Here is a 15433-nt window from a genome sequence, read left to right as displayed (position 1 = left end):
ATCACCACACCTGGGCAGCGGAGCGGCACAGACACCCCCGGTGCTGGGGGCTGACACCAGAGCCTTCTGCGCGCGCCGCTGGTGTTCTGCCACTGGGCCTTTGCCTCAGCCTTTCTCTTTTTTTTTTTGGTCAGTCCTGGGCCTTGTACTCAGGGCCTGGGCACTGTCCCTGAAATTCTTTGGCTCAAGGCTAGTGCTCTACCTCTTGTGCCACAACACCAGTTCTGGCCTTTTCTGTGTATGTGGTACTTGGGAATCGAACCCAGGGCTCCATGCGTGCTAGGCGAGCACTCTACCACTGAGCCACCTTCCCAGCCCTCAGCGTTTCTTTTTTGTTGTTGTTGTTCTTGAGACAGTATCATTGCACACTTCTGCCTGGGCTGGCCTCAAACTTGGTGGTGGTGGTGGCGCTTGAACTCTGGGCCGGGTGCTGTCCCTCAGTGCTTCAGCTCAGGGCTAGTGCACTACTGCTTGAGCTACAGCACCACTTCTGGTTTTCTAGTGGTCTCTTGGAGATAGGAGTCTCACGGACTTGCCTGCCCGGGCTGGCTTTGAACTGTGATCCTCAGATCTCAGCCTACCTAGGATTCCAGGCATGAGCCACCAGCGCTGGGCTGGCCTCAAACTTTTGATCCTCCTCCTTCTACCTCCCCATTAGTTGGGATTACTAGCCCATGCCCAGCTCCTCTCTTTCTCTTTTTGAAGATAAAAGATGCTTCTCCATTCCAATACCAGGTTGTCTTTGACTCTCACTTCTCATTTAAACGGACACAGTGAGGAAGGGATGGTGCATCTTTTCTTGCAGATTTCATCTTTCAGATTTTTCTGAGCTCTCTTACCCTCCCTCCACCCGCTACTCATCAGCCACACCTGTTCATTGAGGTTTTTATTCTAATGATGCTTTAATTCCTAAAGTCCTTTCGGTAGTCTTGCTCTGCAGCCCCACCTGGGACTCACGGCCTCCTTTTTGGGGACTTTGGCAGACCTCCCATACACCCGGCCTCCCTCCACACTTGGGAGCCTGGGGAAACAAGGAGGGCGTCGGCCACTGCACCCTCTGGCCCAGGTGCACACACCTCGAACAAGGGCCGCCATTGCAGCATCTCTGCTCCCGTGCTGAGTGTCCGGTCAGGGGGAAGCTGGACCTCTTCTCCATTTCTCCCTCTTTTGCCCCGTTGTGCTATACAAATCCTTGCTAAACTTCAGGAAAATGTCTTTAAAACCTTTTTAGCTTGAAACATTGAATGTTGCACAGCCAGCCTGGCATGGGTGGTGCACACCTGTCAGACTAGCTCCTTGGAGGCTGAAATCTGAGGATCGCTGTTGGAGGCCGGCACAGGCAGGAAAGTGTGAGACTCTTATCTCCAGTGAGCCACCAGAAAAACACTCTGGGCGTGCCAGCCCAGAGTGAAAGGCTCAGGGATAGGGTCTAGACTGAATATCACACACACAGAAACCTCCCAGCACAGCGTGAGTAGGGGTTTAGAAACATACTCTCATTACCTGCACCTTTAGCGTGAATTGGATTTTGCCTGTTGCATATCAGAGACTGTTTTAGTATCATTTATTGTTTTGCACAGATAGATACTTTTTTCTACCCATCAGCAAACACGTATCCTCAAATGAGAGTTGAGATGATTTGCCTATTATTCATCCGCTTAAGAAATCTGCATAGCTGCTTAGTAGCTCCACTGCTGTGAGAAACATCTTAGGAATTTTTAGAAAAAAACGTAACACTTTTTGTGTGTGTGGGGCTGAACGTCTGGGCCTGTGCGCTGTCCCTCAGCTCTTCAGCTCAAGGCTAGTGCTCTACCACTTGAGCCACAACACCACTTCTGGCTTTTTCTGCTTAAGTGGTGCTAAGGAATCGAACCTAGGCCTCATGAATGCAAGACGAGCACTCTACCACTGAGCCACCTTCCCAGCCTGCATAACATCCTTCTTTCCCTGTTAAAGGTTTGATGGTTTTGCCCCCTAGACTTGTTAATTCTGTCTGCCTGTTTTCTCAATTGTGTCGTGAATGATGTACGTCAACCTCCTGGAGCCTCGTGGTTTTTAGCTAGTTGGGGAGTTTCATGGTGGGCGGGGGGGTGGGGAACGTGAGGGCTGCGGTCTTTCATCATGGAGGACAGCATGCCTGGTAACCCCGTCCCTCCTCGCCGTGTGCCTTTCAGCCTTAGTTTTATAAATATCGGCATTACCAACCCCAGGTTCCCTGTCTATCTCCGCTAGGAAATAAGCAGTAACGGACTCTGAGCTACACAAACTCTGCCCTCCTCTTTCCAGTTCTACCTAAGGAGCCTGCAGCGTCCTTGGCGTGTGAGGCTGGGCCCGGGGACGGCCGCCCTGGCCACGAGCCCCTGAGCGACTCCACCCACATTTCCCCGCCCCGCGGCCAGTCTCCCGCCAGCCCCTGCGGCCCCGAGGACGCCGTGCTTGGTGAAGAAGGGTTATTCCAACGGAAGACATTCCTGATTTTGGGCTTCCGCGACGAGATCCAGTGCCACATCGCCAACATCGTGAGAGAGTACGCCGGGAAGGTGCTCCCCCTGGGGAGCAGAGCCGAGGCTGACTACACCGTGGTCCCCCTCCTGGGGTGTGACGCGGAAGCCGCTGTGGGAGCAGTGGTCACCAACACGTGGCTGGTAAGGAAGGCCCGGCCGTGGGGGGCCACTGCTTCCAGCCCACGTTGGCGTTGGCGTGGTTGGCGTGGAGTGCTTGCCACTGCTAAACAGAGGACATTTTTTATTTTTTGTTGGTCGTGGGGCCTGAACTCTGGGCCTGGGCGCTGTCCCTCAGCTCTTCAGCTCAAGGCTAGCGCTCTACCACTTGAGCCACAGCGCCACTTCTGGCTTTTTTCTTTTTGCTTATGTGGTGCTGAGGAATTGAACCCAGGGCCTCAGGCATGCAAGGCAAGCGCTCTACCACTGAGCCACCTTCCCAGCCCCTTTTTTTTTTTCTTGGTCTCTGATTGGCTCTATTGTTTGTCTTGTTTCTAAAGGTTACCTGCATAGACTATCAGATTTTAGTTGATCCCAAGTCAAATCCTCTCTTCACACCCGTTCCAGTGGTGGCCGGGGCCGCCCCTCTACACAGCTGTGTCATTTCCTTCAGCCAGTGTGTGGGCGCAGAGAAAGATTCTTTGATATTCTTAGCGAATCACCTTGGAGCAAGGTATGTAGTGCCCTCCGACCTCCCCGTCGCTGCGCATTTGTCTTGGCTTCCTGGAAAGTGCTGTCATTTGCATTTGCTCAGCAATCCTTCCTGCACTGTGTGTGGCACGTTCTCTGCCTGTGTGAGGGCCCAGCAGGCTCAGGGGCTGTACTAGAAGCATGCCCGGCAGACAGGACCCGCAGGCATGATGGCTCAGGGGAGGCTGATGGCGAGTGAATTGCGTGTGTAAGCGCCATGCCGAGCGGATGGGTTACACCTCTCTCGGAGTACGTCCATTTGATTCTGCTGTTGTTAGCCAGCAGTGCACATGGTAAGCCTGAGCAGTGACTTCTCTGTGAAACAAAATGAACCTGAGGTTTCTTCCAGAATACACACGACCCAGTCCCCAAGAGATGGTGGGCAATGTAAAAAAAAAAAGGTGGGGGGGGATACTGTTATATCACTAAATGTTCCAAGGGCTCACGCCTGTCATCACAGCTGCTCAGGAGGCTGAGATCTGACGATCAGGGTTTGGAACCAGCCTGGCCAGGAAAGTCCAGGAAAACCTTGGGGACAGGAAAGACCCTTGTCCCAATTAGCCAGCCGAAAGCCAGAAGCAGAGCTGTGATTTCAGTGGTAGAGTGCCAGTCTTGAGTGAAAAAGACACCTAGTGCCCCGGCCCTGAACTCAAGTCTCAGGACCAACACAAAGAAGAAACAGAAGTACATTTCGATTAGTTGATAAAGTAAAACATAACTACCCTTTCCAATACAACCAGGAGAGAGCACAATGCAGCCAGGTGCGCCACCTGCAGTCCTAGCTGCTCAGGAGGCTGACATCTAGAAGGTCACAGTTGAGGTTAACTTTTGCACAACTGTTTCTTTAGACTCATTAAAAAGGTGGGCTGGAAGCATGGCTCATATGGTAAGAGTGCCAGCCTAGCAAGCACAAGGCCCTGAGTTCAACCCCACGGCTGCCAAAACACCAAGAGTAAAGTGAAGGACAGAGATAAAGGTGGAGCTAGGTGCTGATGGCTCACGCCTGTCATCCTAGCTACTCAGGAGGCTGAGATCTGAGGATCGCAGTTCAAAGCCTGCCTGGGCAGGAGTCCGTGCGACTCTGATCTCCAGCGAACCACCAGAAAAGTGGAAGTGGCGCTGTGGCTCAAGTGGTAGAGCGCTAGCCTTGAGCTGAAGAGCTGAGGGACAGCGCCCAGGCCCAGAGTTCAAGCCTCATGACCGACCAAAAAGAAAAAGAGAAGCTCACTTTTAGTTGGCTGAATAATTGTCTGTGTCACGATTTGCTTTTCTTTCCCTACAAATTCCAGTGTTCAGGAATACTTTGTTCGCAAGCCGAATGCGAAGAAAGGCATGCTGGCCAGCACGCACCTCGTGCTGAAGGAACCGGTGGGTTCTAAGTACGAGGCTTCCAAGAAGTGGAGTTTACCGGCCGTCACCATCGCTTGGCTGCTGGAGTCAGCTAGGACGGGACAGAGGGCGGAGGAAAGCCGATTTCTGATCGCCAGTCTGCCCAGAGAAGGTTCACCATCTGCGTTTATTTCTTCTCTTCCTCTGCTGCTGCGCGGCTCGTTGAGGAGAGGTGGTTGGTTTCTTCTGCCTTCCCCACTGGTGGCAGTGAACCAGATGCACTGTCGGCCGTGGGCCACAAGAGGGCAGCCGAGGGGCGTTGTTTGGGTGTTACTGTAAGCTGGACCCTGGGGGCTGGGGACATTGAGCCTGTGTCCCACCTCCGTGGATTCCCGTGTGGCTTATAGTGACACGCTGGGCTTGCGTGTCTCCTCAGGGTGCCACACCTGTCCTGGCCTCTTCTCCATGGGGCTCTTGGCTAGGAACTTGACTGTATTTAGCCTGAGCACACGTAATACCTGAGGAAGCTGGGTACCGGCGCTTCACAGCTGAATCCCAGCGGCTTAGTAGGCTGAGATGTGAGGGTCACCACTGGAAGGAGACTTAAAGCCTCCAGTTAACCTGCAAGGAGCAGGAAGTGGTGCGTAGCTTAGGTGCTAGAGAGCTAGCTGGGAGGGAAAAGGTTAAGCAAGAGCTGTCGGCCCTGAGTTCAAGTCCCAGTATCACACGTGCTTGCTCTCACGCACCTCGGAGGGAAGAGGTAAATGGCGAGTGGCTCATCGGTTTCTTTTCACTTAACATCTCCAGAGCACAGCTTGGCAAATGGACTCGCCAACGGCGTGCATTGTCCAGCCCAGCCTGGCGCGGCGGTGGTGGCAGCGGGGCCCCGCAGGAAACCCGCCGTGTCTCCCTTGGACATGAACCGCTTCCAGAGCAAGGCGTTCCAGGCGGTGATGCTGCAGCACGCAGGCCCGGCCCCGGCCGTGGCCTCGGCCTCCCCGCCCGGGGGACAGCGGCTGCAGAAAGAGCCGTCCCTGCACCTGGACACGCCCTCCAAGTTCCTCTCCAAGGACAAGCTCTTCAAGCCAGCCTTTGACGTGAAGGTAAGGGGTACAGCAGTTAGGACCCCAGCCTTCTGCCCGCCTGCCCTGAGCTAGAGCTTGTGCGGGGGCGCGCTTCCCACCCGGCATCCCAGGTCAGCCCCACGCGTCCTAGAATCCAGTCGCGTCCCCGGCTGTCCCCAGGATAGAGGCGAAACGGCTCCAGATTAGCTGCAGAGAGTGACATCGTGAGCTGTCCGTGGGCCGGCGCCCGCGCACGCCTGCCACCGCAGCTGCTTAGAAGGCTGAGCTGCGCGCAGCTCGGGGTCTGATTCGGTGTCAGCCTGGACAGCAAATGGCCATGAGAAAAGAGGTGCTCCGGCCCAAAGTGCTAGAGCGCCGGCCTTGACTAGAGAAGCGCAGGGCAGCGCCCAGACCCGAGTCCAAGCCCCAGGACTGACAAAAAAGAAAAACAAAACCATTTTGCTTGGTTGCTTTGTGGGAAGCCGGTAGAGGTTAAAGTTTTTTTGTTTGTTTTGTTGTTGGTGGTCGTGGGGCTTGAACTCTGGGCCTGGGCGCTGTCCCTCAGCTCTTCAGCCCAAGGTGAGCACTCTACCACTTGAGCCACAGCGCCACTTCCGGTTTGCTGGTGGTTCATGGGAGATCAGAGTCTCACCGACTTTCCTGCTCAGGCTGGCTTTGAACCACGATCCTCAGATCTCAGCCTCCTGAGTAGCTAGGATGACAGGCCGGAGCCACCAGCGCCCGGCCGCTGTTACCCTTTAATTCTGAGGTGTCCTCCCCCCTTCTTTTTACCTCTCCGTCCTCCTTTTCCCTGTTTGCTTCTCTACGCCTTTCTCCTTTCCTCTTTCCTCTTCTCTCCCTCTCTCCTCTCTCCTCTCTCCTCCTCCCTCTCCCCTTTGGGCACAGGATGCACTGGCAGTTCTGGAAACCCCAGGAGGCCCTAGCCAGCACACAAGGAAGCTGAGCACCCCGCTGTCGGAGGTCATCGTCAGGAGCCTGAAGCTCGCTCTGGCTAACAGCTCTCGGGGTGCTGCTCCGTGCGCCAGCCCTCTGCTGAAGGCCGCCCGCGCAGAGGAGGTAGGCCGCCTCTCGAGGTTTGCCCTAAAACCTCGTCAGCACAGCTGGCTGACGCGTTTCTCCTCTGTCTGTCCAGGAAGAGGCCGCCAAGCCGCTTGCCGGCGTGGTGGTGTGCGTCAGCAAGAAGCTGGGCAAGAAGCAGAGCGAGCTGAACGGGCTGGCCGCCTCCCTCGGGGCGGATTACAGGTACCCGCACACCTGCCTGTTCTGCGCCCGCCACCCCAAATCCACGCGGGCTTGAGTCCACCGCGGCCTGGCCGTGCAGGCCGGGATGGCGGCACAACTCATGGTGGCCCAGCATCTCTGCACTGCCCAGCTTTTCCCGCTTATGGCTGGCACTCTACCACCTGAACCACATCTCCAGCCCAGCCTTTTGGGGTTAATTCCAACTAATCACAGAAAAGGCCAGAAGTGGCACTGTGGTGGTGCCATCCTTGAGCTGAAGAGCTGAGGGACAGCGCCCAGGCCCTGAGTTCAAGCCCCACAACCAACTTTAAAAGAAAAAAAATTTTTTTTTTTTTTTTTTAAACCCTAGCCTAGGCTTTTCACCCGTGATCTTCCGGATCTCGGCTTCCTCAGTAACTAGAATCCCAGCCGGCCCTGCCCCAGCGGAGCATGGATCCTGAGGTCCAGTGTGGTCTGCCACCCACTGACTGTCCTCTGACAGGCTCCTTCACCATCTCTCTCTAGTCTCCTTACCTATCAGACACATATAATGATGCCCGTATTTTGAGATTCTGCTTGTTTCAGTGAGGAGTGAATGAGAGATCAAGTTCAGAGTGTATTATTGCATCTGGAGGACCAACAACTGGAGGACAGTCAATTTAGGAGTTTGGCCATGTTTCACTAACCAGAAAGTACTTTTTTTTTTTTTTTTTTCTGGTTCTGGAGCTTGAACTCAGTCTGGGCGCTGTTCCCGAGCCTCTTGGTGCTGAAGGCCAGCGCTGTACCACTTGAGCCACAGCACCACTTCCAGCTTTTTCTGTGTCTGTGGTACTGAGGAATTGAACCCAGGGCCTCATGCATGCAAGGCAAGCGCTCTACCACTGAGCCACCTTCCCAGCCCCGGAAAGTACTTTTAAAAGTGCCTTCTTAACCCTCTCCTCGCCTTGCATTCTGGGAGCCAGAGCCGTGAGGGGTGCGGGCGTGCCGTGCCGTGCCTGCCACGCGAATCACGCGCGTGATCATCTCTGGGGGAGGTTTTGTGGGGGTCAGCGTTCTTGTCTGCGTATTGGGGGATTCTGAACTAACATGGCCCCATTCTCACCCCCCCCCCAATCTCGCTTCCCGCGGCCGCCACAGGTGGAATTTTGATGAGACCGTGACTCACTTCCTCTATCAAGGCCGCGCGAACGACACAAATCGCGAGTTCAAGTCTGCGCGAGAGCGGGGCGTGCGCGTGGTCTCGGAGCACTGGCTTCTCGAGGTGGGGCGCTTCTCCCCCTTCCTCCGTTCCTGGGAGGCAGGCACTGACATTAGCCGCAGTGCGCGCACGCACACGCGCACGTGGAGGATCATCGCTCGCTCCCAGTGTGCAGCCGGGCGGGGCCGGGGCCCACTGCTCCCCTCCATCGCCCACCCTGCTTCTCACCCTGATCGCCTGAGTTCTCCCAGATCCCTCCGGCACTCTCCCGTTTCCGTTCCTTGTTTAGGTGGTACTGGGCATTGAACTCCGGCCTGGGCCTGGGCTTACTAGGCAGGCATTCGCTCACTCGCGCCATGCTTCCCCGCTCTTTGTAGTTAGTTATTAATCACGGCGTAAGTGAGGCTGGGCGGAGTGGCTCCAGTCTGTAAACCCAGCTACTTGTGAGGCCGAGACCAGGATCAGAGTTCAAGGCCAGACCGAGCAAAAAATGTAGCGAGAAGCCGGGCGCTGGTGGCTCACGCCTGTAATCCTAGCCACTCAGGAGGCTGAGATCTGAGGATCGCGGTTCAAAGCCAGCCCGGGCAGGAGAGACCGTGAGACTCCTATCTCCAATAAACCACCAGAAAACCGGAAGTGGCGCTGTAGCTCAAGTGGTAGAGCGCTCGCCTTGAGCTGAAGAGCTGAGGGACAGCGCCCAGGCCCAGAGTTCAAGCCCCATGACTGACAAAAAAAAAAAAAAAAATGTAGCGAGACCTCATCTCAACCAGTGACTGGGCCTGGTGTGTTGCACCTGTCACCCCGGTGCTTCACGAGGTGTCAATGCAAGGGTCCCGGTCCCGCCCAGCACAGGCAAAAAGGAGACACCCTATTGGAAAAAGAAAGTCCCGGGCGGGTCAGGCGGTGGAGTGCCCTCCTCGCGCTTGCCGTAGCTGAGCCCCAGCCTCTAAGGATGCGGTGAATGAGTAAGCAGAGCCGCTCACCGCACACCTGCTGCTCCCCCGTGGTGCGGCCAGTTGTGTTTGTGGGACCCCTGCGAGTGCCACTGTACTGTTGCCTTGCAGTGTGCCCGAGAGGGCAGGCGGCTCCCCGAGTCCCTGTACCCGCACACCTACAACCCCAAGATGAGCCTGAACATCGGCGCCCTCCAGGACAGCAGGCCGAGCGCCGGCCGCGTGCCCTCGGCCGCGCGTGCAGCCCAGCAGGATGCGGTGAGACCTGGGGCCAAGGCCGCACCCCGAACTCCTGAGCCCCGCACCACGGGCTCACCCGCTGCGGGCCTCCCATGAGCACTCGCTGAGAATGTGTCCTCCCTCAACAGCCGGACTGCTCTCCTGAGGACGACGACCACACGGAGCCCGGGACCGCCACCGACGACGAGCCGGCCCCGGCGAGCGGCAGCGCAGACGAGAAAGGAGGTAGAGCATTGGCCATAACATTTGAGTAATTTTTTGTTGTTGTTGGTTGTGGAACTTGAACTCGGGGCCTGGGCGCTGTCCCTGAGCTCTTCAGCTCACGGCGAGCGCTCTTCCACCTGAGCCACAGCACCACTTCCTGTTGTCTGGTGGTTCGTTGGAGATCAGAGTCTCACTGACTCCTGCCCGGGCTGGCTTTGAACCGTGGATCCTCAGATCCCAGCTAGGATGACAAGTGTGAGCTGCTGGTACCTGGCTGGCCACTTAACTCTTGACCTTAACCTGGGCTGAAGTCCCTTCACCTGGTGTCTGTCTGTGTCTGTGTCTCTGTGTTTCAAGCCCTGACGCAGACTCTGGAGATGCGAGAGACCTTCCAGCGGCAGCTGCAGGAGATCATGTCCGCCACCTCCCTGGTGAAGCCGCCGGCACCCCGCCCCGCCCTCGCGCCCAGCGGCTGCCCAAGCACCGCCTCCACCCCTGACAACCTGCGCGCCGTGCGCAGCAGCCGCAGCCGCGTCCTGGAGGCGCTCAGGTGCGCACCTGCCACGGGCCGGAACAGGCGGCCCGAGGGAAGGAAGCGAGCGGCCCCGTGCCATGGCGTGGACGCTTGAGACGTCATAGTCCCAGGAAGGGTTAGGTTCTTGGGGGTTTGAAGCCAGCCCAGGCAGGAAAGTCCGTGAGACTCCTTGCCAGACCTGGGGCTCGAACTCCGGGCCTGCTCACCCTCCCTGACCTCAGTGCCCAAGGCTGCTGCTCTGTCACCGGGCCCCAGCTCCATTTCCTGCTTTTGTGGGTAATTGGAGTTAGTGAAGTCTTGTGCCACAGTCGTCAGATCTCAGCCTCCTGAGTGTTAGCTAGGAGCCGTCGGCAGCCAGCTCGAGAGATTATTCACCAGCAAAAGGCAGGAAGTGGCGCTGTGGCTAAAGGGGTAGATCTAGCACTCGCCTTGAGCTGAAGAGCTGAGGGACAGTGCCCAGGCCCAGAGTTCAAGCCCCACAACCGACCAAAAGTAAAAAAACAGTCTGCCTAGTTTCCCATGTGTGCCCCGCCATCCGTCACGGTGATTCTCAGCCATTCCCCTCATTCCTCAGGCAGTCTCGACAGAGCGAGCCGGACGTCAACACAGAGCCCTCCCAGAGCGAGCAGATCATCTGGGATGACCCCACGGCCCGGGAGGAGCGCGCGCGGCTGGCCAGCAGCCGGCAGTGGCCCGGCTGCCCCACGCCGCGCCCCGAGCCTCGCGTGGACCTGAATGGGTTGGCGGACCCGGCTGTGTGGGAGCCTGCGCGTGATGCGGACGGGACCGAGCAGGGTAATGAGGAAGGGAAGGCCGCGCTTGCTGCTGGCAGTGGGTGATGGTGATCTTGTCACGATCTGATCGTGATCTGAAGCGTGAAGCGCTCGATCCATCGCTTGGAAATAGGTTTTGGTTTTACGTTTGGAAATGTAGGGGCGTGTGTGTTGTGTATGTGTGTGTATTGTGTGTGTGTGGACATGGTTTTCTCAGTGACAATTAATCTTTTTTTCTCTTTTATTAACTTGTTCTGATTGCTGCCCAGTGCCTACTTGTGATTGCTCTTTGTGCTGTTTGAGTTTGCCTGTTTGCACGGAGCTGTGGTTCAAGTGGTAGAGCGCCAGCCCTGAGCAAAAAAGAATTCCGGGTTTGTCTCGTCTCTTCCTCGTGCTCTTTGATGCAAGAACACGGTGCCAAGCAGACAGACCAGCGGCCGCCCTGGGCTCTCCCCGGGCCAGCACGGCTGATGAGTTGCAGTTACACTGCCGAGCGGCCTGCTTTACTTCCTCTTGGACCAGCGTGTTCTCCCCAGTCTGTGGGCAGCATCACACCCAGCCTTTTGTCTCCCTCAGCTGTCTGCGAGCCCGGATGCACCTCTGTGATCGAAGCCCCAGGACCTGTGATCTCCGACGAAGCGGAGTTCCCAACAAAAGCCAAACGTGAGGATCACCTGATCCCAACGCCTCAGGCCCCCAGCATTGCCTTCCCCCTGGCTCACCCTCCTGTGGCTCCACGCCCTAAAGAACAGGTTGGTGTGGCCGGCGCCCGCGGCTCTCGCCTGTCACCCTCGCTGCTCAGCAGGCTGACATCTATGGATCGCGGTCCAAAGCCAGCCTGGGCGGTCCTGGAAACCTGCCGAACGAAAGTGGAGCTGTGTCTCAATGGTGGTAGAGTAGTCTTGAGCAGAAGAGCTTGGGGACGGTGTCCAAGCCCCAAGTTGAAGGTCCAGGATCTGCGCGTGCGTGTGCACGCGCACACATATACACACACATACACAAGCTGTGCACACTGGTGGTAGGCCTTCGTCATCATGGTTATGTTGTCGAAATGGGTTGTCGTCCCAGCAGATGATGAAAAACGCACGTTTCTTAGCGTTGTCTAGCTGTCAGTTGGTCATTCCGAAGATTGGGCAAAATGTCACTGACAGATACCTGCACCTGCCCTCATGTAATGCCCATTAAGCGCAGCTCTCTGTTGCAGATCTCAACGCTGGAGGAGACGCGTGGCGATCTCAGGAAGCAGTACATATTCCAGCTGTCCTCCCTCAACCCCCAGGAGCGCATCGATTATTACCATCTCATTGAAGAGCTAGGTACTGGCGTTTCTTTCATTTCTCACGTGCCATCGTGAGCACGTTTGGAAAGCAGAGGGCAGCGCGTGAGGCTGTGAGCGTCACGCTTGGGTCCTGCCCTGGATGGATGGATGGGCGGATGGCAGAGGTCAGAGGTAGTCAGGCTGAGGCAGCGCCCGCTTGGTACTGGGCCTATGATGTGGTGGTAACTCGGGGTCCTGAGGTCTAGGATTTGATTAGACCTGCTGCGTGCACTCTGCAGGCAGCATACCCAGACGCGGTGGTGAATTGGGTGTGTGTGTTTTGGACTGGTTTCAGGTTGTATTAACGTGGTTGTACAGTGAGGTGGTGTGGAATCCCATGGGCCTTCCAGTCTGGGCTGGCCGGGGCAGGAAGAGCTTGAGTCCCAGTGCAGTCTAAGCGAAGGGGTGGTGGTGGGTGCTCAGTGGTTGTTAGCACATCTGCCTGAGGCCCTGGGTTCCATCCCCATCCCTACAGAGAAGACAGGAGGACAGAGGGCGCGGGAGCAGCCTCGTGCCGAGAGGGTTCTTTTATTATTTTAGCTACATTTGTACTTAAAAAATACTCCACGCAGACAGAACACCGCTGCGCGCGGTTGTCTGCAGCGGGGAGCTGAGCTGGCGCCCCCTCCCCCCTCCTCCCCCCCAGGCGGGTCGGTGATCGAGAAGCAGTGCTTCGACCCCAGCTGCACGCACATCGTCGTGGGGCACCCGCTGCGCAACGAGAAATTCCTGGCGTCCGTGGCCGCGGGCAAGTGGGTTGTGCACCGCTCCTTCATGGAAGCGTGCCGCGCCGCGGGCCGCTTCGTGCCGGTGAGCCCGCGCCCCTGCCCCGCGCCCCGCGCCCCGCGCTTCCTCCCTCTTCCTGTCTCGCCTTTCCCTTCCTTTTCTCTCCCCGCCGCCGCCCGCCTCTCTAGGTTCTTGGCGGCGGAGCTGTTGGGGGTTCAGGAGCGGGCAGTGGCGGGTGGAGCGCGCGCGCTGCCGGGCCTGTCCTCGGGTCTCCACGCAGCCGGGGTGGACGTGGCTGTGCGGCGCTGCCCCGCGCGGCAAACCCGCGGCCGTGTGCCGTGTCCCCCCTGCAGGAGGAGGACTACGAGTGGGGGAGCAGCGCCATCCTGGACGCGCTGGGCGGCGCGCCGGAGCAGCAGCGGAGGCTGGCGCGCGCCGCCGTGCGCTGGAGGAAGGCCATCCAGGAGCGGCGGCGGGCGGGCGGCGCCCAGGTACGCGCAGCGGCCCCCCAGCTCGCGCCCGAGCCCGCGCCGCCCGCTTCCCGGTGACTTCCAGGCTGTTTCCTGCGCAGGGGGCGTTCAGCGGGTGGAAGGTCATCTTGCACGTGGAGCAGTCCCGAGAGGCGGGGTTCAAGCGCCTTCTCCAGTCGGGAGGAGCAAAGGTGAGGGTCCCCCCCAGCGCCGTCCGCCCCCGCCCCGCCGTGCCTCCATTGCTCCTCCATTGTCTCCTCCCTAGGTGCTGTCCGGCCACGCCGCGTCTCTGTTTAAAGAGGCCACGCATCTCTTCTCGGACCTGCACAAGCGCAAGGCCGAGGACTCGGGCGTGAACGTGGCCGAGGCCGCCGCCCAGGACGTGCGCTGCTTGCGCACCGAGTACATCGCCGACTATCTCATGCAGGTGGGTCCCGCCGGCTCGAGGCTCCACACCCGCAGACACGGCCCGCGGGGGCCTGAGTCTCCCCCAGAACCCAAGCAGCTTCTAAAAGCTCAGGTTACTGAACGTGCTAGACACTTACCCAGGAGAGCAGGGATTCCCTCTGGTGGCAGGACGTGGAACCTCAGAGAGAGAGAGGGCAGCACCTGCCGCTCGGGAGACCCTCGTGCTCTTCATTTTCCTGAGCGTTGTGTAATGGTCAGCCCGGGAAGCCTGAAGTTGCTAAGTGCTTCGTTGGGTTCTGAGGAAGGAACTCCGGGCTGAGGGCCTGGCACGTGGGAGCTCACGCCCAAGCACTCTTCCACGTGACTCGCCTGCAGCGGTAGCCCAGACCTCAGTTCAGGTGTCCAGCGTGGACGTGGGGCCTCACGCTTCCCGTCTGTCTCCCCACGTCGGGCTCATCGACCGAGCACTTGGGGAGACGAGGTCCCGAGGTCCCAGCTCCCCTGGGATTTGCTTACTGTCCACTGCTGGATACTGGAAATGGCTGGGGAGGAGACAGGGGTCAGGGAGAAGCTGTTGGGTTTTGGCCTTAAAGTTTCATGACATAAGATTTGGGATGGAACGGTGACTATCGGTGGCGGCCGCTGAGGCGCCACCAGAGCCCAGCCCAGCGCCTGCCAAGAGTGGACCTGCCAGGACCTAGAAGAAAATTTTGTTTTTTCTAGTCCTGGGGCTTGAACTCTGGGCCTGGCTACTGCCCCTGAGCTTCTTTTGCTCAAGGCAAGCGCTCTACCCCTGAGCCACCTTCCCAGCCCTCTGAAATTAGTGTAGCCAGGCGCCAGTGGTTCACATCTGCATCTATATATATACCTGGCTACCGACACGGCTGAGATCTGAAGACCAAGGTGCAAAGCCAGCCTAGACAAATCTAAGAAACTATTTCCAACTACCTACCAAAAAGCTGGAGGTGGAGGCATGGTTCAATGGGTAGAGCACCAGCTTTGGGTGGAAAAGCCAAGGTCCCAGTACTGCCATCATACACACAGGCAACTGCATATAAACAAGCTTACTTTTCACTTTTCTCTTCCCTTTGCAGGAATCCCCTCCTTGTATAGAAAACTACTGCCTCCCAGAAGCCGTCCCCTTCCTGCAGAATAAGGAACCTGCAGCATCGCAGAAGAGGAAAGCTGCCGAGGCGGTGGAGAAAAGCAAGGTGAAGCGACCTCGCTAGACAGACAGCGCCCCGTGACCAGATGTCCAAGACAGTCTCTGTATTATATATATATGTGTATGTATATTAACTACCACGATGGATGGATTTGTGTAGGATGGATTTGTGTAGTATAATGATAGAAGTTTCAGTCGCCTTAATAAAGTTACAAAGCAGAGGCTGGAGGTGAGTGAAGCTAATATTGCTGTGTGTGTAGCCCACGGCTATGGGCTGAAAACACCCCCCACCCCACCCCCACCCCCCACCCCCCCCGCAGAGGTTATTGCTCAAGGAAGGATCTAGGGGCACACAGCTCCACCTAGTGAGCGGTGGAGCAGCAAGAGCTTCCTGCTTACGTCAGAGACATGGATTTAAGAAGCCTTCCTTAAGAGAACCCCACAAGGGCTGGGAAGGTGGCTCAGTGGCAGCGTGCTTGCCTTGCATGCACGAGGCCCTGGGTTCGATTCCTAAGCACCACATAAATTTAAAAAAAATCCAGAAGTGGTGCTGTAACAAATGGTAGCGCTAGCCTTGAGCTGAAGAGCTGAGGGACAGTGCTTGGGGCCACTGGCTC

General features: G+C 57.4%; 1 protein-coding gene across 4 annotated transcripts in view; it reads left to right on the top strand.

Moving 5' to 3' along the window:
• The window catches only part of Topbp1 (DNA topoisomerase II binding protein 1), an 81455-nt gene extending 66406 nt beyond the window's left edge, over positions 1 to 15049 (top strand). For all 4 annotated transcript variants that reach the window (XM_070005434.1, XM_070005436.1, XM_070005435.1 and 1 more), the window contains 18 exons: positions 2287 to 2645; positions 3002 to 3174; positions 4481 to 4692; positions 5328 to 5623; positions 6491 to 6661; positions 6738 to 6847; positions 7964 to 8087; positions 9089 to 9235; positions 9346 to 9442; positions 9779 to 9971; positions 10531 to 10751; positions 11306 to 11481; positions 11934 to 12045; positions 12694 to 12857; positions 13127 to 13264; positions 13345 to 13434; positions 13509 to 13670; positions 14746 to 15049. In XM_070005434.1, the coding sequence (XP_069861535.1) occupies positions 2287 to 2645; positions 3002 to 3174; positions 4481 to 4692; positions 5328 to 5623; positions 6491 to 6661; positions 6738 to 6847; positions 7964 to 8087; positions 9089 to 9235; positions 9346 to 9442; positions 9779 to 9971; positions 10531 to 10751; positions 11306 to 11481; positions 11934 to 12045; positions 12694 to 12857; positions 13127 to 13264; positions 13345 to 13434; positions 13509 to 13670; positions 14746 to 14880 (3080 nt within the window). In that variant the 3' untranslated portion in view covers positions 14881 to 15049. The remainder of the gene's footprint in view (positions 1 to 2286; positions 2646 to 3001; positions 3175 to 4480; positions 4693 to 5327; positions 5624 to 6490; positions 6662 to 6737; positions 6848 to 7963; positions 8088 to 9088; positions 9236 to 9345; positions 9443 to 9778; positions 9972 to 10530; positions 10752 to 11305; positions 11482 to 11933; positions 12046 to 12693; positions 12858 to 13126; positions 13265 to 13344; positions 13435 to 13508; positions 13671 to 14745) is intronic.
• Positions 15050 to 15433: the final 384 nt, after the last annotated feature.

This window comes from Dipodomys merriami, unplaced genomic scaffold (genome assembly GCF_024711535.1).
Source record: "Dipodomys merriami isolate MVZ:Mamm:240054 unplaced genomic scaffold, mDipMer1.0.p SCAF_68, whole genome shotgun sequence".
Taxonomy (NCBI): Eukaryota; Metazoa; Chordata; class Mammalia; order Rodentia; family Heteromyidae; genus Dipodomys; species Dipodomys merriami.
This window is presented reverse-complemented; position numbering and strand designations above follow the sequence as displayed.